Source organism: Lutra lutra, chromosome 13 (assembly GCF_902655055.1).
Source record: "Lutra lutra chromosome 13, mLutLut1.2, whole genome shotgun sequence".
NCBI lineage: Eukaryota > Metazoa > Chordata > Mammalia > Carnivora > Mustelidae > Lutra > Lutra lutra.
Genome location: NC_062290.1, coordinates 84,097,203 through 84,123,815, shown reverse-complemented (window position 1 = coordinate 84,123,815; position 26,613 = coordinate 84,097,203). Strand labels below are relative to the sequence as shown.

At 37.9% G+C, this 26,613-nt stretch overlaps 1 protein-coding gene across 3 annotated transcripts in view; it reads left to right on the top strand.

Annotated features, from left to right (window-relative positions):
* Positions 1–26,613, top strand: part of STRBP (spermatid perinuclear RNA binding protein) — a 147,254-nt gene that overhangs the window by 90,010 nt on the left and 30,631 nt on the right. For all 3 annotated transcript variants that reach the window (XM_047699522.1, XM_047699520.1, XM_047699519.1), the window contains 7 exons: positions 4,193–4,284; positions 4,824–4,919; positions 6,011–6,122; positions 6,793–6,890; positions 7,105–7,216; positions 20,407–20,499; positions 20,923–21,122. In XM_047699522.1, the coding sequence (XP_047555478.1) occupies positions 4,193–4,284; positions 4,824–4,919; positions 6,011–6,122; positions 6,793–6,890; positions 7,105–7,216; positions 20,407–20,499; positions 20,923–21,122 (803 nt within the window). The remainder of the gene's footprint in view (positions 1–4,192; positions 4,285–4,823; positions 4,920–6,010; positions 6,123–6,792; positions 6,891–7,104; positions 7,217–20,406; positions 20,500–20,922; positions 21,123–26,613) is intronic.

Sequence of the window (26,613 nt, the reverse complement as noted above, 5' to 3'; positions counted from 1 at the left end):
CTTCAACATCCACTGAAATGTAGTATTAGAATCAGTATACTGTATTTACTGCAGTGCTAATAATGAGCTAATTTGTTATATACCTTATGATTCATCAAGAGGTGGGTATGTTTTTCCCTACCCATGTCCTTTATCCCTAGTGCCTAGGATGTTACCTAATACACTGTGGGTGTGCTGCACCCCTGCAAAAAAAAAAAAATCTGTTAAATGAATTTTTGTAGCCAGCACATTACCTGATTAAATAGGACTGTGTGGTGTGTAAGAAGCATTAACAATGGGAATCTTGATATTCAAGCAATGTATATTGAGGATTTAGCTGTGTTAAAGTATTTTATAACTTATTATATTAGAAGCATTTTCTTATACATGATTTAACCTTCACAGCAGCCCTGTGAGGTGGCTATCTGCCTTGCTTGATAAATGAGGAAAGTCTCAGGTTTTACCCAGCTCCTCCCACTCTGAAGTCCAGTGTGCTATCTGCTCCCATTTCTCTCTAGGATGAGTGTAGGAGCTTCTTAGCTGATAGAGTTATTCTCAGCCTCACAGGGTCTCAGCTTCTTTCGGTGCTTGTGATTTTAAGAAGTCTGTTTGCTATGAGGGTGGTAAGTTAGCTATTATATTTACAATGCAATTCGAAACCAGGTGGATAGGGAACCTACAGCAACTCTTACAGCTTAGGCTAAGATGAACCTCTGTCCTCAGTACTGAAGTAGATTTTTAGGGGTTCACAGAGAAGCTGCTCAAAAGTCCCGTTTCACGTATTGGTGCCAGTATGAACTTCTGATGTGTCTTGGCCATTGACTAGCATGAGTTCTGCTAAATGGAAGGCATTAAGTTCTCGCAGTCCAGAGATCACAACTGGGATTATAACGATGCAGTAGGCTTTATTTTCTTGTCTTCCTCAGCTGCTAGACCCACACTATCCAATGCAAATCTTTAGCCATTATCTTTCCAGTGGCTGGCTGCCTGCTGAAGCATTGAAGAAAAGTCATATTGAGTGGTGTTTCTACCATAAACTAGGAAAACAGTGCTCTCTCTGTTCTACTTTAGTGCTGCATTTACCTGTCTGCGTTATTGTGGCCTGATGTTTTGCATGGACAGTGGCTTGGTGCCTAGTATCTGCTCTTCACAAAGCCTCAAGGAATTGAGAGAAAGGGCTGCCAGGATATCTTCAGGCTAACTAGAAGATTCTGTCAGCATGAATTCAGTAGCTCAGCTACGTCCAGATTGTCAAGGAGGCCATTATGATAACCCAACTCAACTGTTTTACTTTTGAAGAACCCAGGTTCCTCACAAATAACTTTCATTTAACACAGTCATGTTCTGGCTTTCCCCCACCCCATCTCTAGACTAGTGGTTTGTTAACAGAGAGCTAGCTTGCAGGTAAAGGGATTGAGAGAAACTGACCAACATTTCCTGCAGTACGGTATATTTCAGGTGGATTTCTGGTCACTGATCTAACCTCTAATCAAATAAGTAAAGTTAGGCATAGTAGACTTGTGTTCCAGTGCTTCCATTGTTCAGAATGTTTTATGTGCCTTCATGCCCTGATACCAGGTTCCTGAGCAATAAATTTTTAAAAGCTGTTTTTCTTTGCTTTTGGCATTTTTGTCACTTCTCAAGCCCATCCCCTCTGCTGTTTCTCATCTGTTTTACCGGACACTGTAGGAAAATGAAACGACTCACAGTTTCATTGTTTTTAATTTGAAGACTCCAAATTCAGAAAAGTTTTGCTTCTCCACAAAATTGAAACACCTTTGTTAAAGTTCACACAGAATATTAAGCTTGAGGTTTTACTGTGAGAAGCATCATTGTTTTTCCACCAAATGCCCCATAAAACTATTATTTTTATATAAAGCCAATAGGCAAGCAGGGCTTGCAAGCAAGCACTGCAGTGCCGTATGAATTTATATTGTTTTAAAATAAGAAACTTTGAAGAAGATAAAATGAGATGAGTTATTACATTTCTTCTGCTGTTTCCCACCTCATGAATATTGAAACATTCTGGATCTTTGGACTTTTTGACTACGAGAGCATGAAGAAACATGGCCATTCTGGTAGTGATGTAAAGGGAGTCCAGGGCAAGCCTTCTGTTCACTGCCTGTGCCTTTCATCTCTTTTTAGCAGAATCTATTGCCTCCAAATGTTGACTGTCTGTAACAAGATGATACCTAATTTTTTTCTTTTTTTTTTTTAATAAGAGTTTGTGATGAAAATCTGACCTTGGGGATGAAAGAAGTTCCCTAAATATTTTTACCGTTGTCCCCCTTTAAAAATATCTGTGTTGCAGTGAGCATTATTTGCAAGCTGTGACCACTGGACAAAAATACCAGAAAGGTCGAAAAGACCTTTGGTTTGCCTTGTCTTTTCCTATGCAACTTTCCTCTGACTCACTCCTGTCTTCCATTGCCCCCTTTTCTAACACTCCTGCTAAGATGATTGAATAAAACTTACCTTGCCTTACTTTTACCTTGAAGTTTAAAGTCTCAAAAAATAAGTACATTCCATGTTTTTTCTTGAGATTACATTACTTAGCAGTCAGTCAACCTTTGTCATATCTAACTTTTAGGAGAGTCTAATCATTTATAGGAGTTTGTTTTATCTGGTACATGAGCTTTACACAGATGCTTGTATTGACCATAGTTCAGCATTTTGATATAAAAACATTAAAATGAGTTAATTGTATATTTTACGGTATTAGAAACAGAACTAAGCAAAGCCAGGAACTAGATCTTCTTTGAAGTAAATACCCATAGGATATGGCTACATATTCATAATATATCTATGTTTATAAATTACATTAATAGGTTTTTTTTTTTTTTGAGGGTTCACGTTTTATGAGTAACAAGGGGCAGTGAAATGAGATCCTGTGTCGTGAACTTGTGGGCAGAGGTTAGAATGTGAAGCAATGCAAGTATCTGCTGTAGAGCTCACCTGGTCAGAAAATAAGTGTGTAGCACTTCAGCCTTTAGAGCATTGCAGCCAGGGGAGTGAGCCACGGTTTGTTCTTTCATCGATCTGTTTTCTGTTGGGCATTATGCCTTTGGTTTCAGTTAATGGAATTCTGTCAATTAGAATATGAGGAATCCAAAAAGTGTCAGTGGTCTTGTATCCCATTTAAAAATATTTGCAGTGTATCACTTGCCCCACACAACCATACTCCCTTCTGTGACTGTTAGGATTATACTAGGAAGAAGTGTTGGGTGGGCTCTCCTACATCTAAGAGTTCTTACAAGGGAATGGCGAATCTGACTTAAATGGATTAGACAAAGAATTATCCCTCAGGAAATATTTGTATTTATGTATTATAAATAATTGTACCAATTTTGCTTAAAAGCCTAGGAGTTTAGAGGAGATATAAATTTGGTGATCTATACTTGGATTTAGTTTCCTGTGACATCTTCTCAGATGGGGATATTTATCATTAATCACATGTTTGAATTCTTTTACTGCTCTGGGCCATCTAATCCAACTTTAAAATGTTAAGGCAAGTCAGATAACTGTAATTAGATAGTATTCTTTGCTGCCTTTTCTTTTTTTTTTTTTTAAAGGTAGATAAAACTTGAAATGTTCCAATGTACTTCATTTTTGTAGTTGTAATAATTTTGTTTTAGGAAAGAAATAATGAGAGAATTTAAGGTGACATTTGAAGAGTTCTCATCAGTGGAGCAAAGTACGAGTTTATTTAGTTGTAAAAAAAATTATATTCAGTGTATTCTTAGTAAGTCTCAAGTTATTTACATGAAAGTGCCCGGTTTCTCTGAAGAACTGACCAGCAATTCCTCTGTAAAGGAAAGTCATTATTGCTCCTGGTCCCAGATTTGTGCTCTTTGTGCCCCGCCAAAGGCAAAAGTGCTATGTACCTATTTTGTGCCCCTGTAATGTTATACACATGCTTAATAAGATCCCAGATCCTATGCAGCAGTGGCTGTGTATTTGTTTACTGAATGAATGCTTTTGTGCTCCTGTCCTCCTTGTGCACAGAACGGCTCTGATGACTGTTTACTTACGTAATCATTGTGCACGTAATTTAAGAAGAAAGCAACAAAACAAAGTTAAATCGCGAAATCTTCTGGGAGTCTTATTAGTTCACTCAGATGCTGCTCTTCTTTTTATTTTTATTGTTTGGTAATTTGACAGGAACCCCTTGGTCAAATTGTATCTGTCTTTCTTTATTCCATTTTCCTATTAGAAAAGGTTGCGATGAAAGATCCTCCGGACTTATTGGACAGGCAGAAATGCCTGAACGCCTTGGCGTCTCTTCGACATGCCAAATGGTTTCAGGTTGGCTTTTTGTTATTATTTTATTGTTATTGTAGCCTTGTGCAGGTTTCATTTGGAACACCTGCCACTTAATAATGGTTTCTGTGCACGTAATGTATAAAATGGGACGCTTTCTACCTTGTAGCATTATTGTAGGAGTAAATGAGTTAATTTAGGTAAGGTGCAGAGTATAGCTTCTACTACAGTTAATGATGTTTAATTATCATATAATCTTTTTTTGGCTTAGTACTCTGAATTTCAAATGATGGCTTATAAAATACAAATAGGGATGAGAAAAGATAAGATAGATGGTTGCCCAGAATGGGATTGCCATGAGGCTATAAAAGCTATTTTTGTAATATGCTTCCTTTACTTTAAAATCTGCCTTTCTAGACTACAGTTCTCCTGCTTTTAATAACTTAATTTTTTTATTTGCTTGACAACTGATGACTGAGTGGCTGATTAGTATTCACTTTAAAAAATGTATCCATGATCCGTGTACTTAAAAACAAGAAGATTGGTTTTCAACAGGGATATTGGAATCATTTTGTTTGTTTTAGGCAAGGGCAAACGGATTAAAATCATGTGTAATTGTCCTCCGCATTCTGCGTGATTTGTGCAACAGAGTTCCCACATGGGCACCATTAAAAGGATGGGTAAGTACTTACGGTTAAAAGCAAATTCTGTAGCCGTAGTCAGAGGAAATTATATGTAGAAATTACATGTTACTGTAGAATGGCTGCATTCTGAGTTAAGTGTGCATTATCTTTTCTCTAGAAAAAAAAGTTGCACATCTTTTTCATATACATTTTTTACACATATAACCTGTCTCTTCTACCTCATCATATTCATATTGACAAAAAGGTTCTATACCTGTTAGAAGTGACTGTCTTCTTGCACACTCCATACTGATGGCTGATTACTATTCACCTACTGCCCGTGAAGGCCTCCTTGACTGGCACATTTCTCTTTCAGGGCTATTTCCATTTAAAATAAAAATTACTTGATATGTCAGGATATGGCTCCCTTATCTCTTTTTCTTTCTCTTTGAGTGTAGACCCTTAAATATGTTTGTTTTAGTAAGTAGAGTTGGGCAAATAGTACACTTAATACAATTGTGGATGCAGTTTATGATGTATATTGCAAAACTTATTTCATTTGGAAATTATTATGCTTGGCCCAGTCAAGAGCTCAGTGAAGAATATTATAAAACAAAGCTATAAAGGGTCATTTTAGATTAATCTAGCAATTATTTGATATAGTACATGAGTTTTTAGTTTATTAACTATGGAGATTTGGTCTTTTATTCTAATAGTACTTGGGGCAGGCTGTCTGAAGTGAAGTTGTAGGTGGTTTGAGTGCTTCCTAGGTTAAGTAGGAGATAGGTGGGTTGGGTTTGAACATTGATTAGTTATTAGCTATTACTAACTTAGATGAAAGCTTGTTAAATATTTGTTAAATTAACTAGGTGATCACAGTTTCTTAATTGATCCTTTCAGGTTAACCAAAAATAAAGTTTTGGTAACAAAATGTTCTCTGAATATGTTATCTCAAAAATGATTGATTTAAAAACTGTGGCTGGGATGAAAGTTGATAATCAAGCAGGAAAAGTTTAACTGGGCCTTAGATATTAAATTGACTTTCACCTTTTTTGGCCTCCATTGTAGATAGAAATGTCAGCTCACATTTAACTGGAATCCTTTTAACACTTGGTGCATGTACTAATTTGTAATTTAATATCTTCTAGCCACTAGAGCTTATATGTGAAAAGTCTATAGGTACTTGTAATAGACCTTTGGGCGCTGGGGAGGCCTTGAGACGAGTAATGGAGTGTTTGGCATCTGGAATACTACTTCCTGGTAAGGGTTTCAAACTCTGGAGGCAGAAGAATCAGAAACATTTCATTTTAGTTTATTTTTTTAAATATGTGCTAAATTTGTCCTCTGCACAGGAAAATGATGTGTAGGTGGTGTTTTGCTTGGAATGTTAGCAACTAGAATGTTTGAATGTTGGAAAAGTGCTATAAAACTCTTTCAATAACTGTAATTTATGTTTTATATGTACTAACATAAAAGGTACTAATAAGATATTGTGTCTGCTATGAATTTGCTTTACCTAGAGTTCTGAATTTGAAAATGTAGATGTTTGGTTAAAGTGTTTGAAGTTCATTCTGTTTGCGGTCTGGTGTTTAATTTTGAAAAATTAAATTTGGTCTTATTTTACATATGTAATCCCTTTAAAGATCTGGGATGGTTCATCATGCTGTTTTTAAATTCTCAGAGTAAGACCCAATTTTGTCCATAGGTATGCAAGTGATTTCCAGTAAAATAAGGACATTTAAGTGTTAACATATTGAAAATGAGTGTCCTTTTTATTCCATTTAATTGAGCAGACTTTTAACCTAGTTCCTCAGTTTTTTGTTTTTTTTTTTCTTTTTCTCACCATTCTTTTTTCTCTTTTGTGTTAGTTCATGGTATTCTAAACTCCGTTCTAACTGGTGCTTGTGTCTTTCTTTTGCCTTTGCCAAAGGGGGTCCTGGTCTACATGATCCTTGTGAGCGAGACCCAACAGATGCTCTCAGCTATATGACCGTCCAGCAAAAGGAAGATATTACCCACAGTGCACAGGTAGAAGATGGGGCATGTCACAGTGATCTATTAGAGAGAGAGAGATCATAACTTTATTTTCTGAATCATTCTATTTAAACACTTTTTTCTTGGCTGCTGTTAGGGCTTTTGTCATCATAAGAATAACATTTAATGAGTGTCTTTTTAGTTAGGTGTACTAAAGACTTTATGAATGGCCACTGAAATTTGAATAAATATAATCTTTTGTCTTTAGCATGCACTCAGACTATCAGCCTTTGGCCAGATTTATAAAGTGCTGGAGATGGACCCCCTTCCATCTAGTAAGCCTTTTCAGAAATATTCCTGGTCAGTTACTGATAAAGAAGGTGAGTGTTTTATTGGGGGTGGATGTGGGTAGTGGTGGAAATGGTCGGTCATGGGCTGGATCTCTTGTTAGAGTGGAAGGAACTTTATTGTTAATCCAAGTCGTGTATTGCTTTTCTTCCTGACTTTCTTCTCTTTTCTCCCATCTAACATCTAACAGCTCTTCTCCCATCTAACAGCTTAATACAATTTAGTCTTAGTAGTGACAAACTCACTTAGCTATGTTGCCCAGATTCAAATCTCTCCAGTTTATATTGGTTGAAGGGGAAAAGATGAGCCATAAGCTGAGAGAAGATGTTATCATGGTCACTGACCAGTTAGATCTTTGTCATTCTTGGAAGTGTTATGTAACTAAGAAAGAGAAAGAGGAGGAGAAAATGATACTGGAAAATTCAGGACTATTCCATTTGACCTAGTCTGTCTGAACTCGCAGTTTCAACAGAGCATAGGCTTTGGGGTCTGTATGACCTTGGTTGATTCCAATCAAAACTCTACTACTTACTAGCTTTAGGCCTTGAGCAATGGGTTCATCTCTCTCTGTGGGGATATTATCCCCACTTCATTGGCTGATGTCACATTAAAATGCCCAACTCAGTGCCTAGCCTACAGTAGATACTGAGACGTGAATCACTTACTTACTTAATTGTGCACAATACACGTCCCCTCTCCCCTTCCCTTATTCTTGTTATGCTAGAAAGTGGGATGTTTAACACAAGTTATTCTTTACCTGGGACTCAGCCCATCTCCCATAGTAGATATTATTCTAATAATTTTTATATGACAAAAGTAGTGCAATGGCTTAATCTATCTATTTAGGCAACAGAATTCCATTGGGTTGTGGGTTAAAATACTTTCCAGGGAGTCCACAAAACCAAAACTGTTTCATAATAATACTAAGTCTTCTTCCTTTTTTTTTTTTTTTTTTTTTTGCTTTTTTCCATTCTTTGTCTCATGAGTGTGCAAAATTTTCTAGAGGCTGCATGTGACGTGTGATAGCATCATCACTCTGGCGAATGGAATGCTTTTTTGTGTAATCCTATATTGAAATTGTTTTAATTTCGAATATACTAAATATTGATAGATATTACCCAAAAAACAAAGCTCTTTGAGTGTTCAGTAATTTTTTAAGAGGATAAAATGATCCTGAGATTAAGAATTTGAGAATCACTGCCTAATGCTGTAAACTTCTCAGGGGTAATGAATTCTCCAGATGCTACTATGTAGCTTAAAAACCTATGCTCAGTAAGTATTTGTGGAATGAAAGCTACTTTCTTCCAGAGGGTGCTCACACAGCAGCAAAGATTTTTTTTTTGGCATGGTGGGGGGCGGGGATGGAGGGGGCAAAGATTTTTTGAAAATGATACATACATAGCCATGTGACATTAAGCACTGTCTGTGGATTGAGTAAAATTTTCAAATATTTATAGAGATTCTTGTGATTGGTGTAGAAAATTTTGTTTGAATCATTGAGTTCATAATAGCTCTTTTGGTTTTGTATTTTTTCTTTCACTAGATAGTAAAAGTATATCTGCTGTTGCGTGGCTTAGGTTTTTTTTTTGTTGTTGTTTTGTTTTAACTTTAAAGGTCTTTCTCAAAAGTTAGGAAACTGCTGATCTGTCAATTTATAGCTTAAAATAGAACTGTCAATGTTTGTATTCAAGCACTATCAGCACTGACTGCCATGAGCTGGGCAAGTCACTGACCAATCTTGCCTTAGCTATATAGGAGGAGGGGACCATGTCCATTGCCTCCAAACTCTTATGGCATTGTTCCTCATATCTTCATGTTTTTAGTACCTCACTTCCTAACATTGGCATTTAAACTTTATTCTTGTAATTCTTGGTAATTTCACTATGCACTCAGATGATTTTTTTTTTTTTTTTCTAAAATTTTGACTTCTTAGTTCCCTGATTTCCTCTTCCACAAATATGTTGTCTTCTCTCCTACCTCAGTTACTCATATTGTGGACATACCCTAGACCTATCCTCAGTAACTCTACCCTCTCCATAATCTTATTTTTAAAAATACCACTTCTAACTGCCTCTTGTCATCATCATTCTCTCTAGAACCCTTACTCCAATTCTCGAGCCTTACTGCTGATTCTGTTACCTTTTCATAGTTTCTCAACGTCCTTGTTTTCCCTCTTTTGTCCCTTGTCTGTTTATGTTCCATGGTCCATCATTATGATGACTCCCTAGCACATGCTTTCACTTTCTCGATCCTCTCCTCCTGGCACAATTCTGACTCTGGGGAAATCTAACTCTTTGCCTAAGACCAGGCTGTTGAACATTGTTGGAGGAAAAATACAGTCATCTTGACTTTTCCCTTTAGGTCTCAGGTGTAAATAACCTTAAGTAGACCATTTGTGTTGTCTAGCAATCCTCCTGTAAGTTCTAGAATTCTCCAGTTTTCCTAGATAACTGTTTTACACCTTTTCTCATTCCATACTTCTCTTCCAGCACTTCACACTCATCCGATGATCTTGTTTGCTCAAAGGACTAATGTATTTGGATAAAGTCCCTTGACTGTGGTAGACTATCCAGGCTCTTAAGACCAATCTTCTTCTATCTAAGACCAATCTACTTCTCTATAAGTGGACATTATTCCAGCAGTTCTCTCTTTTCTCACCAGCATCAACTCTTCCCTTTCTAGTGGATCATTCAGCATAAAAACCCGCTGTAATGCCTCCCGTTTGAAAGATGTAACTAGGGGCGCTTGAGTGGCTCAGTTGGTTAAATGTCTGCCTTCAGCTCAGGTCATGATCCCAGGGTCCTGAGATTGAGCCCTACATCAGACTCTCTGCTCAGCAGCAGTCTGCTTCTCCCTCTCCCCAGCCCCTGGCTCGTGCTCTCTCCCCTGCTCCAAATAAATAAATAAAATCTTTTTAAAAATTTAAACATGAAACCAAACTCCTCCCATCCCCCCCATTTTGTAGTTCCCTCCAACTGAGTCCCATTCTCTGCTTCCCTTTATAACCAGTATTTTTTTTTTAATAAAGATTTTATTTTTTTGACAGAGATCACAAGTAGGCAGAGTGGCAGGCAGAAAGAGAGGAGGAAGCAAGCTCCCTGCTGAGCAGAGAGCCCGATATGGGGCTCGATCCCAGGACCCTGGGACCATGACCTGAGCCAAAGGCAGAGGCTTTAACCCACTGAGCCACCCAGGCGCCCCTATAACCAGTATTTTTGGAAAGAGTGGCGTATTCTTTCTCCTTTTCTTCGCTTTTTAAAATACTTACTCTAATCAGGCTTTCTTCCTCACCACTCTATCAAAGTCTTTGTTGTGACCCTCATGTTACTGCACTCAGCAGTTAGCTTTCAGTTCTCAGCTGACTTTTTAGCCACATTTGATGCAGATGAACACTTTTTTCCTCCCAAATTTTGTTACGATATAGTATGTATACAGAAAAGTATAAAACGTATCATTTAGAAAATAATTATTAAGGGGCATGTGGGTGGCTCAGTCTTTAAGTGTCTGCTTCAGCTCAGGTCATGATCCCAGGGAGCCCTGCATGGGGCTCCCTGCTCAGCGGGAGGCGTGCCTCTCCCTCTCCCAATCTCCCTCCCTGTATTTCCTCTCTCACTGTGTTGCTCTCTGTCAAATAAATAAAATCTTAAAAAAAAAAAAAAAGATTAAAAAATCACATGCAGTCACCAGCCTTGTTAAGAAACAACATTGTTAGCTTCTCAGAAAGTATCTTCTTGTCTCTCTGTATCACCTCCCTGCCCCTGAACTACTAACCATTCCTGAATTTTTGATAATCATTTCCTTGATTTTCTTTATAGCTTTTCCACCTGTGTATGCTTTCCTAAACAGTTTGATATTGCCTACAATTTTATAGAAAACTCAAACTAAGTTTAATCTTTTGTGATTGGCTTCTTTCTCTCCCGTATTGTTTGGGATACATTCATGTTGCTGCATGGAGCTAATGTTTGTTCATTATAGTAACTGCACAGTATCCATTATGATTGTACTATAACTTATCCATCTACTTTTGCAGGACATTTGGAGTCTTTTAATTTTTTGGCATCCACCTGCAATATTGCTTTGAGCATTTTTATATGTGCCTCTTGGGGTGTATATCCAGGATTTACTGTAGGCTAGCATATGATTTAATAAATAGTCATATATGTATATATATATCAGTTTATACCTTGACCAGCACCGTGTGAAAATTCCTGGTGCCCTATATCCTCAGCAGCATTTATCATTGTCATGCACTTTTTCTGACATGAAATACTACTACTCATTTGACTTCTAGGTCATTATTTTCTCTTGTTTTTTTTTTTTTTTTTTTTAAATATTTAATTTATTTATTCGACACAGATATCACAAGTAGGCAGAGAGGCAGGCAGAGAGAGAAAGGGGGAAGCAGGCTCCCCGGTGAGCAGAGAGCCCGATGTGGGGCTCGATCCCAAGAACCCGGGATCATGACCTGAGCCGAAGGCAGAGGCCTAACCCACTGAGCCACCCAGGTGCCCCATTCTCTTGTTTTTTTTTCTAGCCACAGAACCATTTCCTCAGCTTTGTAGGCTTTCCCCCATCTTCCTTATTTCTGAATACTTGAGTTTTGCAGAGTGCAGTCTACAGAGTATTTATCTTTATTTACACCTAATTTTCAGGTGACCTCATCTAGTCCCTTGTCATGAAATATATATGTATCTCTACTACCAGCCGTAGCCACCAGCCTCTGACTGTAGACCCAGATATCCAGAGGCCTCTGCAATATCTCCACATGGATGTCTAAGAGACATCCCTTAGATGTCTAAAATCCAAATTCCTGTCCTTAACCCTGCCTCTGATCTGCTCTTTCCATAGTTATCCCAGTCATTAGAAACTCTGTGTGCTCAGGTCAGACACCTTCACCCTTGAATCCTCTCTTCCACTCTGTCCAGACCAGTGGCAAATCCTGTCTGTTTTCCTTTCAAAATATGTCCAGAATTCAGCTGTTTCTTTAGCTCCTTCACTGCTATCATCCTGGCCTACATTGTCATCATCTCTCCCCGAATTATTGCAATTATCTTTCCTGTCTGGTCTTCCTTCTTCTGCCCTTGCCCTTGTTGTCTGTTCTCAGCAAAGCTGTAGGTCCTTTTTTTTTTTCTTCTTAACGTTTTATCTGGAAATAAGTACAGATTCACAGGAAGTTGCAGATGATACAGAGAGGTCGCCATGTTCCCTTCACCCAGTTTCTCCCAGGTTATATCTTATGTGACTGTAGTACACTATCAAAACCAAGAAATTGATATTGATATATTTTATGCCATTTTTATCACATGCGTAAATTTGTGTAATCAGCGTCACAGTCAAGATGCAGAACTATTTCTCTACCACCCAGATCTCTCTCATTTTGTTCCTTTGTAGCCACACCCACTCCTCTCCTTCAGCTGTCCCAAGCCCTGGAGACCATGCATTTTTCTCAATCTCTATGATTTTGTTATTTCAAAGATTTTATATAAATGAAGTTATACCACATGTGATCTTTTGAGAGTGCTGCCCCCCCACCCCCACCCCAGCCCCAGCCTAATTTCCTTGTGGTCCACCCAGGTTATTGTGTGTATCAGTAGTTAATTCCTTTTTACTCTTCAGTAGTATTCTATGGCATGGATGAGCCAGAGTTCGTTTAACCACACACCTGTTGTAGGACATCTTGTTTGCTTCCAGTTTTGGGCTGTTACAAATAAAGTTGCTACAAACGATCTCTTATAAATTTTTGTGAACAGTTCACAAAAACACAAATTTTTGTTTCTTAGATTGGCCAGCAGTTGTTGTAATGTTGTAATGTTTTGTCAAGTTTTGGCTCTAAGATTATGCTGGCCTTATAAAGTGAACTGGGAAGTGTCCCTTCTTTTTCTGTCCCTTGGAAGAATTTGTTGAAAATTGATGTTATTTCTTCCTTAAATGTTTAGAAGAATTTATCATTTGTGGGAAGGTTTTATTTTTATTTTTTAAAAAGATTTTATTTATTTATTTGACAGACAGAGATCACAAATAGGCAGAGAGGCAGGCAGAGAGAGAGAGGGAAGCAGGCTCCCCACTGAGTAGAGAGCCCGATGATGGGTTCGATCCCGGGACCCTGGGATCATGACCTGAGCTGAAGGCAGAGGCTTTAACCCACTGAGCCACCCAGGCGCCCCTGTGGGAAGGTTTTAAATTATGGATCTAGTTTCCTTAATAAGGAAAGGGCTGTTATCTTCTTACCAGAGTTTTGGTAAATTTTGTTTTTCTAGGAATTTGTCCATTCTACCCAAATTTAAAGATAGTTTATATGATTTTATTTTTTTATTGTCTGCAGTATCTTTAGTGATGTGCTCTTGTGTACATTTTATACCTCCTCTCTTTCCTGATCACACTCACTAGAGGTTTATCAGTTTTATCTTTTTTTTTTTTTAAAGCATTTTTTTTTAAAGATTTTATTTATTTATTTGACAGAGAGAGATCACAAGCAGGCAGAGAGGCAGGCAGAGAGAGAGGAGGAAGCAGGCTCCCTGCCGAGCAGAGAGCCCGATGCGGGGCTCGATCCCAGGACCCTGAGATCATGACCTGAGCCGAAGGCAGCGGCTTAACCCACTGAGCCACCCAGGCGCCCCTCAGTTTTATCTTTAAAAAAAAAAAAAAAATCGGGCACCTGGGTGGCTCAGTGGGTTAGCCTCTGTCTTCAGCTCATGTCGTGATCTCAGGGTCCTGGGATCGAGGCCCACATCGGGCTCTCTGCTCAGCAGGGAGCCTGCTTCCTCCTCTCTCTCTGCCTGCCTCTCTGCCTACTTGTGATCTCTCTCTCTCTGTCAAATAAATAAATAAATAAAATCTAAAAAAAAAATTAAAAAAAAAATCAACTTTGGGGATGCCTGGGTGGCTCAGTTGGTTGAGCATCTGACTCTTGGTTTGGGCTCAGGTCATGATCTCCAGGTTGTGAGATCAAGCCCCAGTCAGGCTCTGTGCTCAGCAGGGTTTCTGCTTGAGATTCTCTCCCTCTCCCTCTGTCTACCCCTCCCTCTGCCTCTCCCTCTGCTTGCACTCATATACTCTCTCTAAAATAAATAAATAAATCCTTTAAAAAAATCAGCTTTGGCTTTGTTGGTTATCTTCTGGTATATGCTTAAATTCTATTTCATTCATCTGTGCTCTTATCCTTTGTTTTTCCTCACTACCTTCTTTGTTTTTTGTTTGTTTTTTGGTTTTGTTTTTTTAGCTTTTTGAGATAGCTGAATACATTATTAATCTCTTGGTCTTTCATTATATGTACTACTAAGGCTATAAATTTTCCATTATAAGTCCAGATTTATGTGCATTACACTCTTTTTTTTTTAAAGATTTATTTTAGAGCGTGTGCGAATGTAGGGGGAGGGGCAAAGGAAGAGGGGGAGAGAGAATCTGAAGCAGACTGAGTGCAGAGCAGATGGAGGGCTTGATCTCAAGAATGAGATGTTGGGGGCGCCTGGGTGGCTCAGTTGGTTAAGCAACTGACTTCGGCTCAGGTCATGATCCCGGAGTCCTGGGATCGAGTCCCACATCCGGCTCCCAGCTCCATGGGGAGTCTGCTTCTCCCTCTGACCTCCCCTCTCATGCTCTCTCTCTGTCTCTCAAATAAATACATTAAAAAAAAAAAAGAATGAGATGTTGACCTGAGCTGAAATCAAGAATTGGATGCTTAACTGACGGAGCCACCCAGGCACCCCGTGCATTTTTTTTTTTTTTTTAATTATTTACTTGAGAGACTGAAGGCAAGAGGGAGCACAGAGGGAGAAGGAGAAGCAGACTCCCCACTGAGCATGGATCCTGATGTGGGGTTCAATGTGGGGCTTCATCCCAGGACCCCAAGATTATGACCTGAGCCAAAGGCAGATGCCCCACTGACTGAGCCATCCACATGCCCCTACACTCCTTTGACATGAGTATTTTCATTCTTAGTTAAAACTATTTTTTATTTTCCTTTGTTATCAGCTCTTTGACACATGAGCCATTTAGATGTCATCTCTTCATTTCCAGACAAATGAGGATTTTCTAGTTATCTCTTTGTGTTCTTGCTTATTCTGCCACCTGAGGACATACTTTTTATGATTTCTGTCCTTTGATATTTCTTTTTTTTTTTTTTAAGATGTTACTTATTTATTAGAGAGAGCGTGTAGCAGAGGGAGAGGGAGAAGCAGGCTTCATCCCTCGCAGGGAGCCTGATGTGGGGCTCAATCTCAGGACCCTGGGATCATGACATGAGCCCAAGACAGACGCTTAATGACTGAGCCACCCAGGTGCCCCTAATCATTCTTCTTCATAAAGTGCATTTTTGAGAACTCAATCATTTGGGTCCCTTTTGGGTCTGTTTCTGTTGTCTGCTCTGTACCTTGATTTTTGATCACATTATCTTGTCTTCTCATTTACTTAATCATTGTGAGTGCTGGAGACTTTAAATGAACAGTTGTAGAGAATTTAAAAGCTAGAATAACGATATTTTGGAGGATTTACATTTGTTTCTGGGCGATGGCTAGCAGAATTGGTGATCCTGGATCATTTGAATAAAATCAGGGATTAAGATGGGCTTGAGTCCATGAGTGATGCTGACTATTTTCTATTTTATTTAATTCTAGTGTATGATATTGCAGAGGCCCAGTCCCCAGTGTGGGGGATTCAGCAGGCCTTCTTTGCTTGGTGAACTTCAGTTTTTGACCCCTGTGTCCTGAGTGCCTGCTGAAAGTTACTCTGTCCAGTTCCTATTAGTGGCTTCTCCTGGATTTGGAGGATGCACCTAGGGGAAATACGGCCTCTAGTGCCCAGTTTCCTTTATCTTGCAGATCTTGACTGCACAGTTCTTTAGTGTCCAGGAGTAGTTTTTTTTCCCCTACATTTTGAAGGAATTTCTTTTTTAATTGTTTTTCCCAGGAAGGCCTTTTGAATTTACTTACTTTTCATACTGGTAAGTGGAACTTAAGTATTTTGTAAAAGTTCCTCTAGTGAATTGGTGGCAGCTAGGGTTGATAGTTACTGCCCCTCCTTGTCTTCTGTAATCATCCCCTTCTTTTTTAGGCTACTCCAACCACTCAGTCCTTTATGGTATTTCTCAGCATGTTCCTATCTTAACACCTTTGTATTTGCTGTTTTCTCTGCCTGGGGTTCTTCCCCAAATTGCTGAATGGCTCGCTCTGTTATTTTCATCAGGTCTTCATCAGAGGGTCACTTTATCAGTGATGAGCACCACCTACAAAATAGCAACACTTCCACCCCCTCAAGTCTCATATTTTTCTCCCATTTGCTGACCATCATATGACATGTAATTAGTTTCTACCTCTGTGCCTAAACTCCAGGAGACATTGTTTTGTTCTGTTACATGTCCAGCACCTAAAATTGTCCTCAGTTAAGGGCATCTAAGTGGCTTAGTTGGTTGAGTGTCTGACTCTCAGTTTCGACTCAGGTCATGAGGTCCGGGTCATGAGATCAAGCCCCTGTCAGGCTCTGCTCTGGGAGTGGAACTTGCTTAAGATTCTCTCTCCCCCGGACCCCCTCTCTCTTTAAAAAGGAAAAAAGAAAGGAAATGCTCAATTAATATTTATTGTTGAATGAATATAAGTATGAAATTATGATTTAAGTATGGGCTTCATAGGTGCTTGTGAGGATTAAATAATCCATTTACATGACGACATTTACAGTTAAGGTATTAAGCACAGTGCCAGGCATATAGTAAGTTCATATATTATTTTTCTTTTTTTTTTTTAATTTTAATTTTTTTTCCCAGTGTTCCAAAATGCATTGTTTATGCACCACACCCAGTGCTCCATGCAATATGTGCCCTCCTTAATATCCACCACCGGGCTCACCCATACATACTATTTTTCAAAACTGTTGCCTCTCAAATGATCACTTGTCATTTCTAGACATTATATATGAGATTGAAAACTTCTTGGCTTTTTGTAAAGCAAGCCTGTTTTTTTGTTCACATTACTATTATGATTAACACCAGATTTTACAACCCTGGGGCTGGGATGGTAGAATGAAGCTTATTAATCTGTGGAACTCTCTTTATGTAGCTGCAGGATTTAGAGAATAGATCTGTGTGTTTAAGCCAGTTTGTGATTTCCAGGCAATCAGGAAGCAGCTTTTAATGTAACTTAATGAGTAAGAGAGTGATCGAATAGACATCATTTCTTTTTAACTTTTATCTCATAAGAACTCCATTCTAGGAGACTGGCACACTCACAGTTTTATGTAACGCAAGTGAAATATGATACTAAGCAGTTACAAGCAAATATTGTTCTTGTCGAAGAGAACATCAAGATTGATTGACCTGAGTGATAAGTATTGACTCAAGCAAATGCTGAAGTCAGTGTTTACCACAAGGGACAGTAAATCTTGATGATCAGAGAATATATACTTAATCTCATTATAATTACAGAGTTTCACTAGAAGTATCTGGAAATCTTGTGGAATGAATCTCTTGAGTATAACTTTCCTTTTGGAAAAATCCAGCAACGAACTTTTAAGTTGAAGACACAGAGTTCTTTAAGTCCTTACACATACTGATGAGCTTTTCCTTGATTGTTTTGAACTTCGACAGCCAAGTTCCTCCCTTATGCCTGACAGTGTGATTAGCTAGCTGCTTTGTTCAAGAAATTGGTAATCAGTTAATTTAGTTTTTTTTTCCATACCCATTATATCATTTATAAGTCCTCATGTTAGTTTATAAAATAAAAGAGAAGGAGAAAGTATCTTTGATGTTCACCAAGTGTAGTGGAAATACAACATCTCTGTATTTGAAGTAGGCATTGGCACAAGACTGCACGTGATACTGTTTCTGAGAACATAGAAATTATTTTAAAAAGTTGAGATGAGAGGAAAGTTGAAGATGGAGTGTAAATAAAATCTTTTTTTTTGAAGTTTTTATTTTAATTCTAGTTAGTTAATTTACAGTGTTATATTTTAGGTATAAAATATAATGATTCAGCAGTTCTGTACATTACCTGGTACTTGTCATGACAAATGCACTCCTTAGTCCCCTTCATCCATTTACTCAACCCTCATCCCACCTCCCTTCTGTTAACCATCACTTTGTTCTCTATAATTAAGAGTCTGTTTCTTAATCTCTTTCTTTCTCTCTCTCCTTTCCCCCCTTTGCTCATTTGTTTCTTAAATTCCATGTGTGAATGAAATCACATGGTGTTTGTCTTTCTCTGACTGACTTATTGCTTAGCATTCTACTTTCTAGCTCTACCTGTGTCATTGCAAATGGCAAGATTTCATCCTTTTTTTAAAAGACTGAATAATATTCCAGGGTGTGTGTGTATATAAAATAATGAGATATACCATATGTTTATCTTCACACACACCACATCTTTACCCATTCATCTGTTGGTGGACACTTGCGTTGCTTCCATATCTTAGCTGTTGTGAATCAGGCTGCTGTAAACATTAGGGTGCTTCTGTCCCTTTGAATTAGTGTTTTTGTATTCTTTGGGTAACCTGGTAGCATGATTGCTGGATCAGAGGGTAGTTTTATACTTATAACTTTTTGAAGAACCTCCATAATGTTTTCCACAGTGGCTGCATGAGTTTGCATTCCCACCAGTGGTGCAGAGGGCTCCTTTTTCTCCACATCCTCACCAACACTTGTTGTTTCTTGTGTTTTTTGATTTTAGCCATACTGTTAGGTGTATGGTAATAGCTTGTCGTAGTTTTGATTTGCATTTCCCCAATAACTGGTGCTGTTGAGCATCTTTTCATGTGTCTGTTAGCCATCTGTATATGTTCTTTGGAGAAATGTCTTCTGTCCACTGTTGGTTTTTTTTTTTTTTTTTTTTTTTTTTTAAGACTAATCTCTACACCCACCATGGGGCTTGAACTCACAGCTCTGAGATTGAGTCATATGCTCCATGGACTGAACCAATCAGGCACCCCTGTCCATTTTTAAATTGGATTATTTGGTTTTTGAGTGTTGAATTGTGTTAATTCTTTATATATTTTGGATACTAACCCTTTATTGGATAGGTCATTTGCAAATATCTTCTCCCATTCCATAGGTTGCCTTTTAGTTTTGTTGTTTCTTTTGTTGTGCAGAAGCTTTTTATTTTAATGTAATCCCAGTAGTTCATTTTTGTTTTTGTTTCCCTTGTGTCAGGAGACGGATCTAGGAAAAAGTTGGTGTGGCCGGTGTCAAAGAGGTTATTGCCTGTGTTCTCTTCTAGGGTTTTTATGGTTTAAGGTCTCACATTTATGTCTTTAATCCATTTCGAATTTGTTTTTATGTATGGTGTAAAAAAGTGGTCCAGTTTCTTTTTTTTTTTTTTTTTAAAGATTTTATTTATTTATTTATTTGAGAGAGAGACAGTGAGAGAGAGCATGAGCGAGGAGAAGGTCAGAGGGAGAAGCAGACTCCCCAAGGAACTGGGAGCCCGATGTGGGACTCGATCCCGGTACCCCGGGATCATGACCTGAGCCGAAGGCAGTCGTCCAACCAACTGAGCCACCCAGGTGTCCCCCAGTTTCTTTTTTTTGGTGTAGCTGTTTGGTTTTCCCAACACCATTTGTTGAAGAAACTATCCTTTTCCCATTCTGTATTCTTTCCTGCTTTGTTGAAGATTAATTGAACATATAGGTGTAGGTTTATTTCTGATTTTTCTTCCTATTTTGTTCCATTGATCTGAGTGTTTATTTTTGTGCCAGTACCACATTACTTTGATTATGTAAATAAAATCTTGAGTAGGATTTGAGTAGGCAGACAAAAGAATGGTTTGTAGTATGAGAATTAGAGTCCCCAAAGAGTAAGATCTTAATATGTGGGCTCAAAAATTTATACAAATAATAAATTACAGACATATCTGAAAAGACATAAATAAAAATAAGTCAAGTCCTTCCCCCGAGGTAACTGCCTTTAACATTTTGATATATATCTTTCTAGATTTTTTTCCTGTTCATGCATATACAGGTGTAAAAAATGCAAAGATATTTGTGTAAATGTTTATATCAGTACATGTGAATAAATAGGAAAATAAATACTGATATAGGGATAGTATTAAATTATTTCATAAAGATTCACTTATGAATTTTTGCTATTATAAAAATTTATATATGTGGTAATTTAATTTATCAATGAAAATACTGTGGTCTTTGTTATTCCTAAGGTTTTCCTTCCTGAACATATTAGCTACATTTGGCAGAGTAAGTACACACATTGTTTTGATTGATAATGAATCTCTCATAATTTTTTTAGGTGCTGGGTCTTCAGCTCTGAAGAGGCCATTTGAAGATGGATTAGGGGATGATAAAGATCCCAATAAGAAGATGAAACGAAACTTACGGAAAAGTATATAAAACCTTTCTTCTTACAGATGTGAAAAGATCTGTAGTCTCAGATAGAAAAATAAAAATTACAAAGTGACAAATTTGAATTGGAGTTTTAAGAATATATCTTAACTGAGAGATTGATGATTAGATAACTTTATTTTCTTTTCAGGCTTCATTGCTTCAGATATATTAGTATTGACAAACTAAAATTGATGCTATAGTAGTTCATATCATTTGTACAATGAAATGTTAGTATAATTAAAGTGATTTTACAATTACTTATGAAGTGAAAATAATTTGTATATGTGTTTTCAAATTCTTGTTTTTTAAAGCCTGGTGAATTTATAGTGGTCACTTAGAATCTACAGATGCATAGATTAAAAACAAAATGGTTTAACTTCTTATCTCATTTTTTTTTTTGTTTTGTTTTTGTTTTAAACAGTTCTGGATAGTAAAGCAATAGACCTTATGAACGCACTAATGAGACTAAATCAGATCAGGCCTGGGCTTCAGTATAAGCTCTTGTCTCAATCTGGCCCCGTCCACGCCCCAGTCTTCACAATGTCTGTAGATGTGGATGGTACAACATATGAAGCCTCAGGACCATCCAAGAAAACAGCAAAACTTCATGTAGCAGTGAAGGTACAGTATTGCTTTTATTTAGCAGGGTTTTGTTATTTTATGTTGTAAATTAGGTGCTTATTTTTCGAAAATAACAGAATTTTTAAAGATTTTAATGATAATGATTTTAAGATTTTTGTCACCTCTAGATTACAGAATTTTTCTTTTTTGGTTGTGAAATAATATGTATTGATTATATAGAATTTGGGAAATGCAGAGAAAAGTAAAGACAAAAACCATGGGGCAGATCATTAATATTTACATATAGGATGTTTGTTTAGGTTGAGCTCACAGTGTATATAATTTATCCTCTGATTTTTTTTTTCATTTACTGTGTCATCAGTGTTTTCTCATATTATTAGAATCTTCACAAATAATTTTTAATGGCTGTATGATTAACATGATAGGGATACACTATTATTTGTTTAGACATTTTACTATTCATTGAATATTTTGCTGTTTGTAGACTTTTCCGGTCATAAATAAATTTAATTATCTTCATGCATTTGGTGCCTTTACTGTATTTCAGAGTATTTCTATAGGGCATACAGTCCCGGATTAAACCAACCAATCATGGTTGTTTATAGGTTTGTAGAAAGTCCCTAAATCCTGGAATTTTTAGTACACTTGCTTTCTTATAGACAAATGTAGAAATGTTAAAGATCAACTTTAATTTAAGAAAAGTTCTGTTATGTAACAGTATAGCATAAGATAGAATTGGTCTTTTTTCATGATCATTCCATTTTGTAAGGATTATTAACATAGATGTGAACATTATCCTAGATTCTAAGGATACAGTAGTGAATAAAACAAATCCCTTGGCCTCCTAGAGCCTGTGTTCTAGTGTGGAAAGGATTGGAGACAGACAACAAATATACAAATGAATAAATGATAAGGCAGGTAGTAATAAGTGCACAGTGTAGGAAAATAATAAGTAAACTGTAAACATATAAAACAACATACTATTTATGTTGTGTCTTGTTTATAAAAGTGGCACTTCAAGTATGATGAAATAGTAAGAGTTTAAAATGAGGCAGAAAAAATGAATCCAGGAATAAAGCTAAAAATACAGTTCAATAACTTGGCTGTAATGTATGCTGAGACTGAGTCACAAATTCAAATCTCAGTTCTCTAGGATCTGACTCAAAAAGCTTGTGAAATATCCCTTCACAGTAGCATAAGAACAGACGTAAGAACGGGGGATTGTAAGAATCATAGTTGTTTTGGCGTAGAGGTCAAGTGGGCATTCTCCTTGAGTGGGTCTTCATAAAAAAGGATTGCATGACATCCTTTAACATCATATGTGATGCAGTGACAATTTGTGGGTTATTATAATTGCCTTTAGTGTAAGCTGGCGGCCTCACATCAACTTTCAATTCAGTAAAATTTGGGGACTAAGAATAGCAGATTTTATAATATGACAGGACTTAGATGCTATTTGTTCTCATAACTACTATTAACATTTTGGCATGTACTTTTCCAAGCACCGCCCCCCCCGGCCACCTTTCTTAACCTGCAGTTCCAAAACCCAGAATGTACTGAAAATGAAAAATAATTTCCGAGGTTTGATGAAAACTCACTTGATGGGAAAACCTGACCTGAATTGATATAGAACTTCTTTTAGTCTTCATTATTCCATTTAGTGTGAATATTTTATATGTTCCTTTGCACAAACATGGGATAGCATTTGAGCTCTACTGGGGATTCAGAAAATACATAGTAAATATTTTGTATTAGCTTTCTAAACTCTGAAAAACTATGAATTCCCAAAACAATCTGGCCCCAAGCCTTTTAGATAAGGAGTGGTGGGACCTACGTAGTGTGTATACACCTTTGTGTATACAAAATATATAATTAAAACAAATATTATTTTTGTTCATCTAAGAATATGAGGTTTTTTTATAGTTATCACAAAGATTGTTCTTTTTAGTGATGGCCTGATATTTATTTTCAATCTACTGTAATGTAACTGATGATTTTAGATTTAGATGCTTCCAGTTGGTGCTTTATATCTTTAAATTTAAACTAGTCTAATTATCCCTTAAGATACATTCTAGGGAGTCCCACATCGGGCTCTCTGCTCAGCGGGAAGCCTGCTTCCCTCTCTCTCTCTCTGCCTGCCTCTCCGTCTACTTGTGATCTCTCTCTGTCAAATAAATAAATAAAATCTTAAAAAAAAAGGGGGGGCGCCTGGGTGGCTCAGTGGGTTAAGCCGCTGCCTTCGGGTCAGGTCATGATCTCAGGGTCCTGGGATCGAGTCCCACATCGGGCTCTCTGCTCAGCGGAAAGCCTGCTTCCCTCTCTCTCTCTCTGCCTGCCTCTCCGTCTACTTGTGATCTCTCTCTGTCAAATAAATAAATCTTTAAAAAAAAAAAAGATACATTCTAGGAGCACCTGGCTGGCTCTGTTGGTAGAACATGCGACTATTGATCTCGGGGTTATGAGTTCAAGCCCCATGTTGGGTGTAGAGTTTACGTTAAAAAAACAAACAATTAAGGATACATTCCAGAATGAAATTTCTAGATTAAGAAGAGGGCATATTTGAATGATCCATTAATTCACTAAATAGGTATTGGGCTTTCTATTATATGTCAGGCATATATGTATATTGCCAACTTGCCATTTATATACAAGTTTCAACTTCTCTTTTACAAATGAATTTGAGAGTGTTTTATATCTAATATGTGTTTATGAGAGTAGATCCTGCTAGATAAAAATCCTTAGATTTCTTACTACTAAGTAAGCTTGGTAGGAGTCCTTACCTGTCATGACAAATCACACCAGAGAATCAAATGAAAGCAAAATACGAAAAAGTGGTTCCTGCCACAGGAGCCTGGCCAGCCAGCAGCAGACACCCCGAAGTGATGGAGATCTGTTGCCAATCTTTGATTTCCTCTTCCAGTGTTTTTTTTCCAATAGTCCCTCACAAAGAACAGAATCAGCCATATTCCATGAAAAGAGTCTTAGTCATTGTGGAGAAGAGGTCAGCTAGAAGAGGGCAGGGAGTGAAGGCTCTTTGGGAGAGGTTCTTGTAGCCCTCAGCTCTCCACCATCGAGGAGCCGTGAATAGGACTTTTTTTTTTTTTTTAAAGATTTTATTTATTTGACAGAGATCACAAGTAGGCGGAGAGGCAGGCAGAGAGAGAAGAGGAAGCAGGCTCCCCGCTGAGCAGAGAGCCCGATGTAGGGCTCGATGTAGGGCTCGATCCCAGGACCCTGGGATCATGGCCTGAGCCGAAGGCAGAGGCTTTAACCCACTGAGCCACCCAGGCGCCCCCAGGACTTTCTTTTGAGTGGAGAGCCATAGAGTACAGTTTGTTTTCGTGTGTTTTCTTTTCACTTTTGTCCTGTACTCCTTGAGGTTATCAGCTTTACCAGCCTTAACCACCTTCTGCGGCGGGGGCCGGGGGGAGGAAAGAGGCATTGTTACACTGATTTCCCGGTCACCTTGTTTCCAGGAATAATCTTGTGATTTTTCAGCCCAATTGATATGTTTATTAGATTTGATTTGTTCACCGGACACTTGAAGCTCACTTTATTGATGTACCAATTTTTTTGACTTCAGTATTGATTCCAAGCAAACTTCGGTTTTAGAGGTCTGAGAACTCATTACTTTTATTATTTTTTTTTAACTTTTGTAGCATATACTAGCTAATAATAGGAAAATGATGTAATTTGACATTTTTTGTTAGTTGGTCAGTATTGCAAATACACTGTATCCCTTGAGATTATCCATCAGTTTTATAAACTATAGTGTAGTGAAGTATGTTGCTACAATAACAAGTAAATAAATGAATATGATATGTGAGAAAAGCACAGGGAGAAGTGGTGTTAAGTAGCCACCTTAGACTAATTGTAACTGTCTATGTATGTTAAATTTGGAAAAGCTGCATGTCTTTAGTTTTTATTGGAATAAACAAATTTATTTGTGACTCTTGACTTTTAGCCTGTATTATCTTGTGTTCATTCCAAACTGATAACTGTTCTTTCAGAGATGAGATTTTTCAGGGAGAGCATATTTACAGGACTGATACAGTGGAGGTGTTTTCTTTATAAAATATTGATGAGGATAAACCAAATGATATTGATATACTGAGTTTTATCGTACTACCTGAGAACTAAAACTTAAGATATTGAAAAGAGGTTCTTGGCTTTCTTCCAGTGATTACAAAGAATTGACTTGTGACTTGAAATGTTCAATAGGGGGCGCCTGGGTGGCTCAGTGGGTTAAGCCGCTGCCTTCGGCTCAGGTCATGATCTCGGAGTCCTGGGATCGAGCCCCGCATCGGGCTCTCTGCTCGGCGGGGAGCCTGCTTCCTCCTCTCTCTCTGCCTGCCTCTCTGCCTACTTGTGATCTCTCTGTCAAATAAATAAATAAAATCTTTAAAAAAAAAAAATGAAATGTTCAATAGAATGCCAGAGTTTCCTTACGAATTGGGTGAATTAATTTCAAATTCTCTTGGTACAGAGTTCTACTTATGTCCGTTTTTTACCAATGTACTATTTTATTTATATTGGCAGAATCCATTATAGAAGATGCCATTGTTTATAAACTTTGGGTTGCCTGGTCTCTCATTGGTGGGACTATCATAACTGTTTCTTGAGACACTAAGTATAGTTGGAATAGTAAAGAAATATGACATTGCTTTTACACTCTAGCACTTAAAACATTAGTCAAAAGCTGAAAACAAATACAGAGATGTTTAGGAACCTATCCGTATGTTTTGATATAAAACTTTAAATTAGTAACTGACAGTGCAATATTAGCCTATTTGAAAGAGGCTTTTAAAAATGCTAGAATGTAGGGGCGCCTGGGTGGCTCAGTGGGTTAAGCCGCTGCCTTCGGCTCAGTTCATGATCTCAGGGTCCTGGGATCGAGCCCCGCGTCGGGCTCTCTGTTCAGCAGGGAGCCTGCTTCCTCCTCTCTCTCTGCCTGCCTCTCTGCCTGCTTGTGATCTGTCAAATAAATGAATAAAATCTTTAAAAAAAAAAAATGCTAGAATGTATTTTCTTGTAAACCTCTAAAAAGCTGTATAACCTGGCAGGAGATACTAAAAGCCATGCTTACATGTGTGTATGCTCATGGGCACGTGCATGCCCTCAGAGACACACACACACTTCAGAAAACTTTATTTAAAAAATAAGAAATGCCAGGCATTAAATGGTAATATAAGGAGAATGGACATTAGGGACGCCTGGGTGGCTCAAGTGGGTTAAGCCACTGCCTTTAGCTCAGGTCATGATGTCAGGGTCCTGGGATCGAGCCCCGCATCCGGCTCTCTGCTCAGCAGGGAGCCTGCTTTCCCCTCTCTCTCTGCCTGCCTCTGTGCGTACTTGTGATCTCTCTCTCTCTCTCTCTCTCTCTCTCTCTGTCAAATAAATAAATAAATAAATCTATCTATCTAAAAAAAAAAGAAGAAGAAGAAGAATGGACATTGGAGGAAGCCATAATGTAACTAGGCCTTGAGGGGCAGGGTCAGAAATACAAACCTAATATTGTTCCTGGTTCACC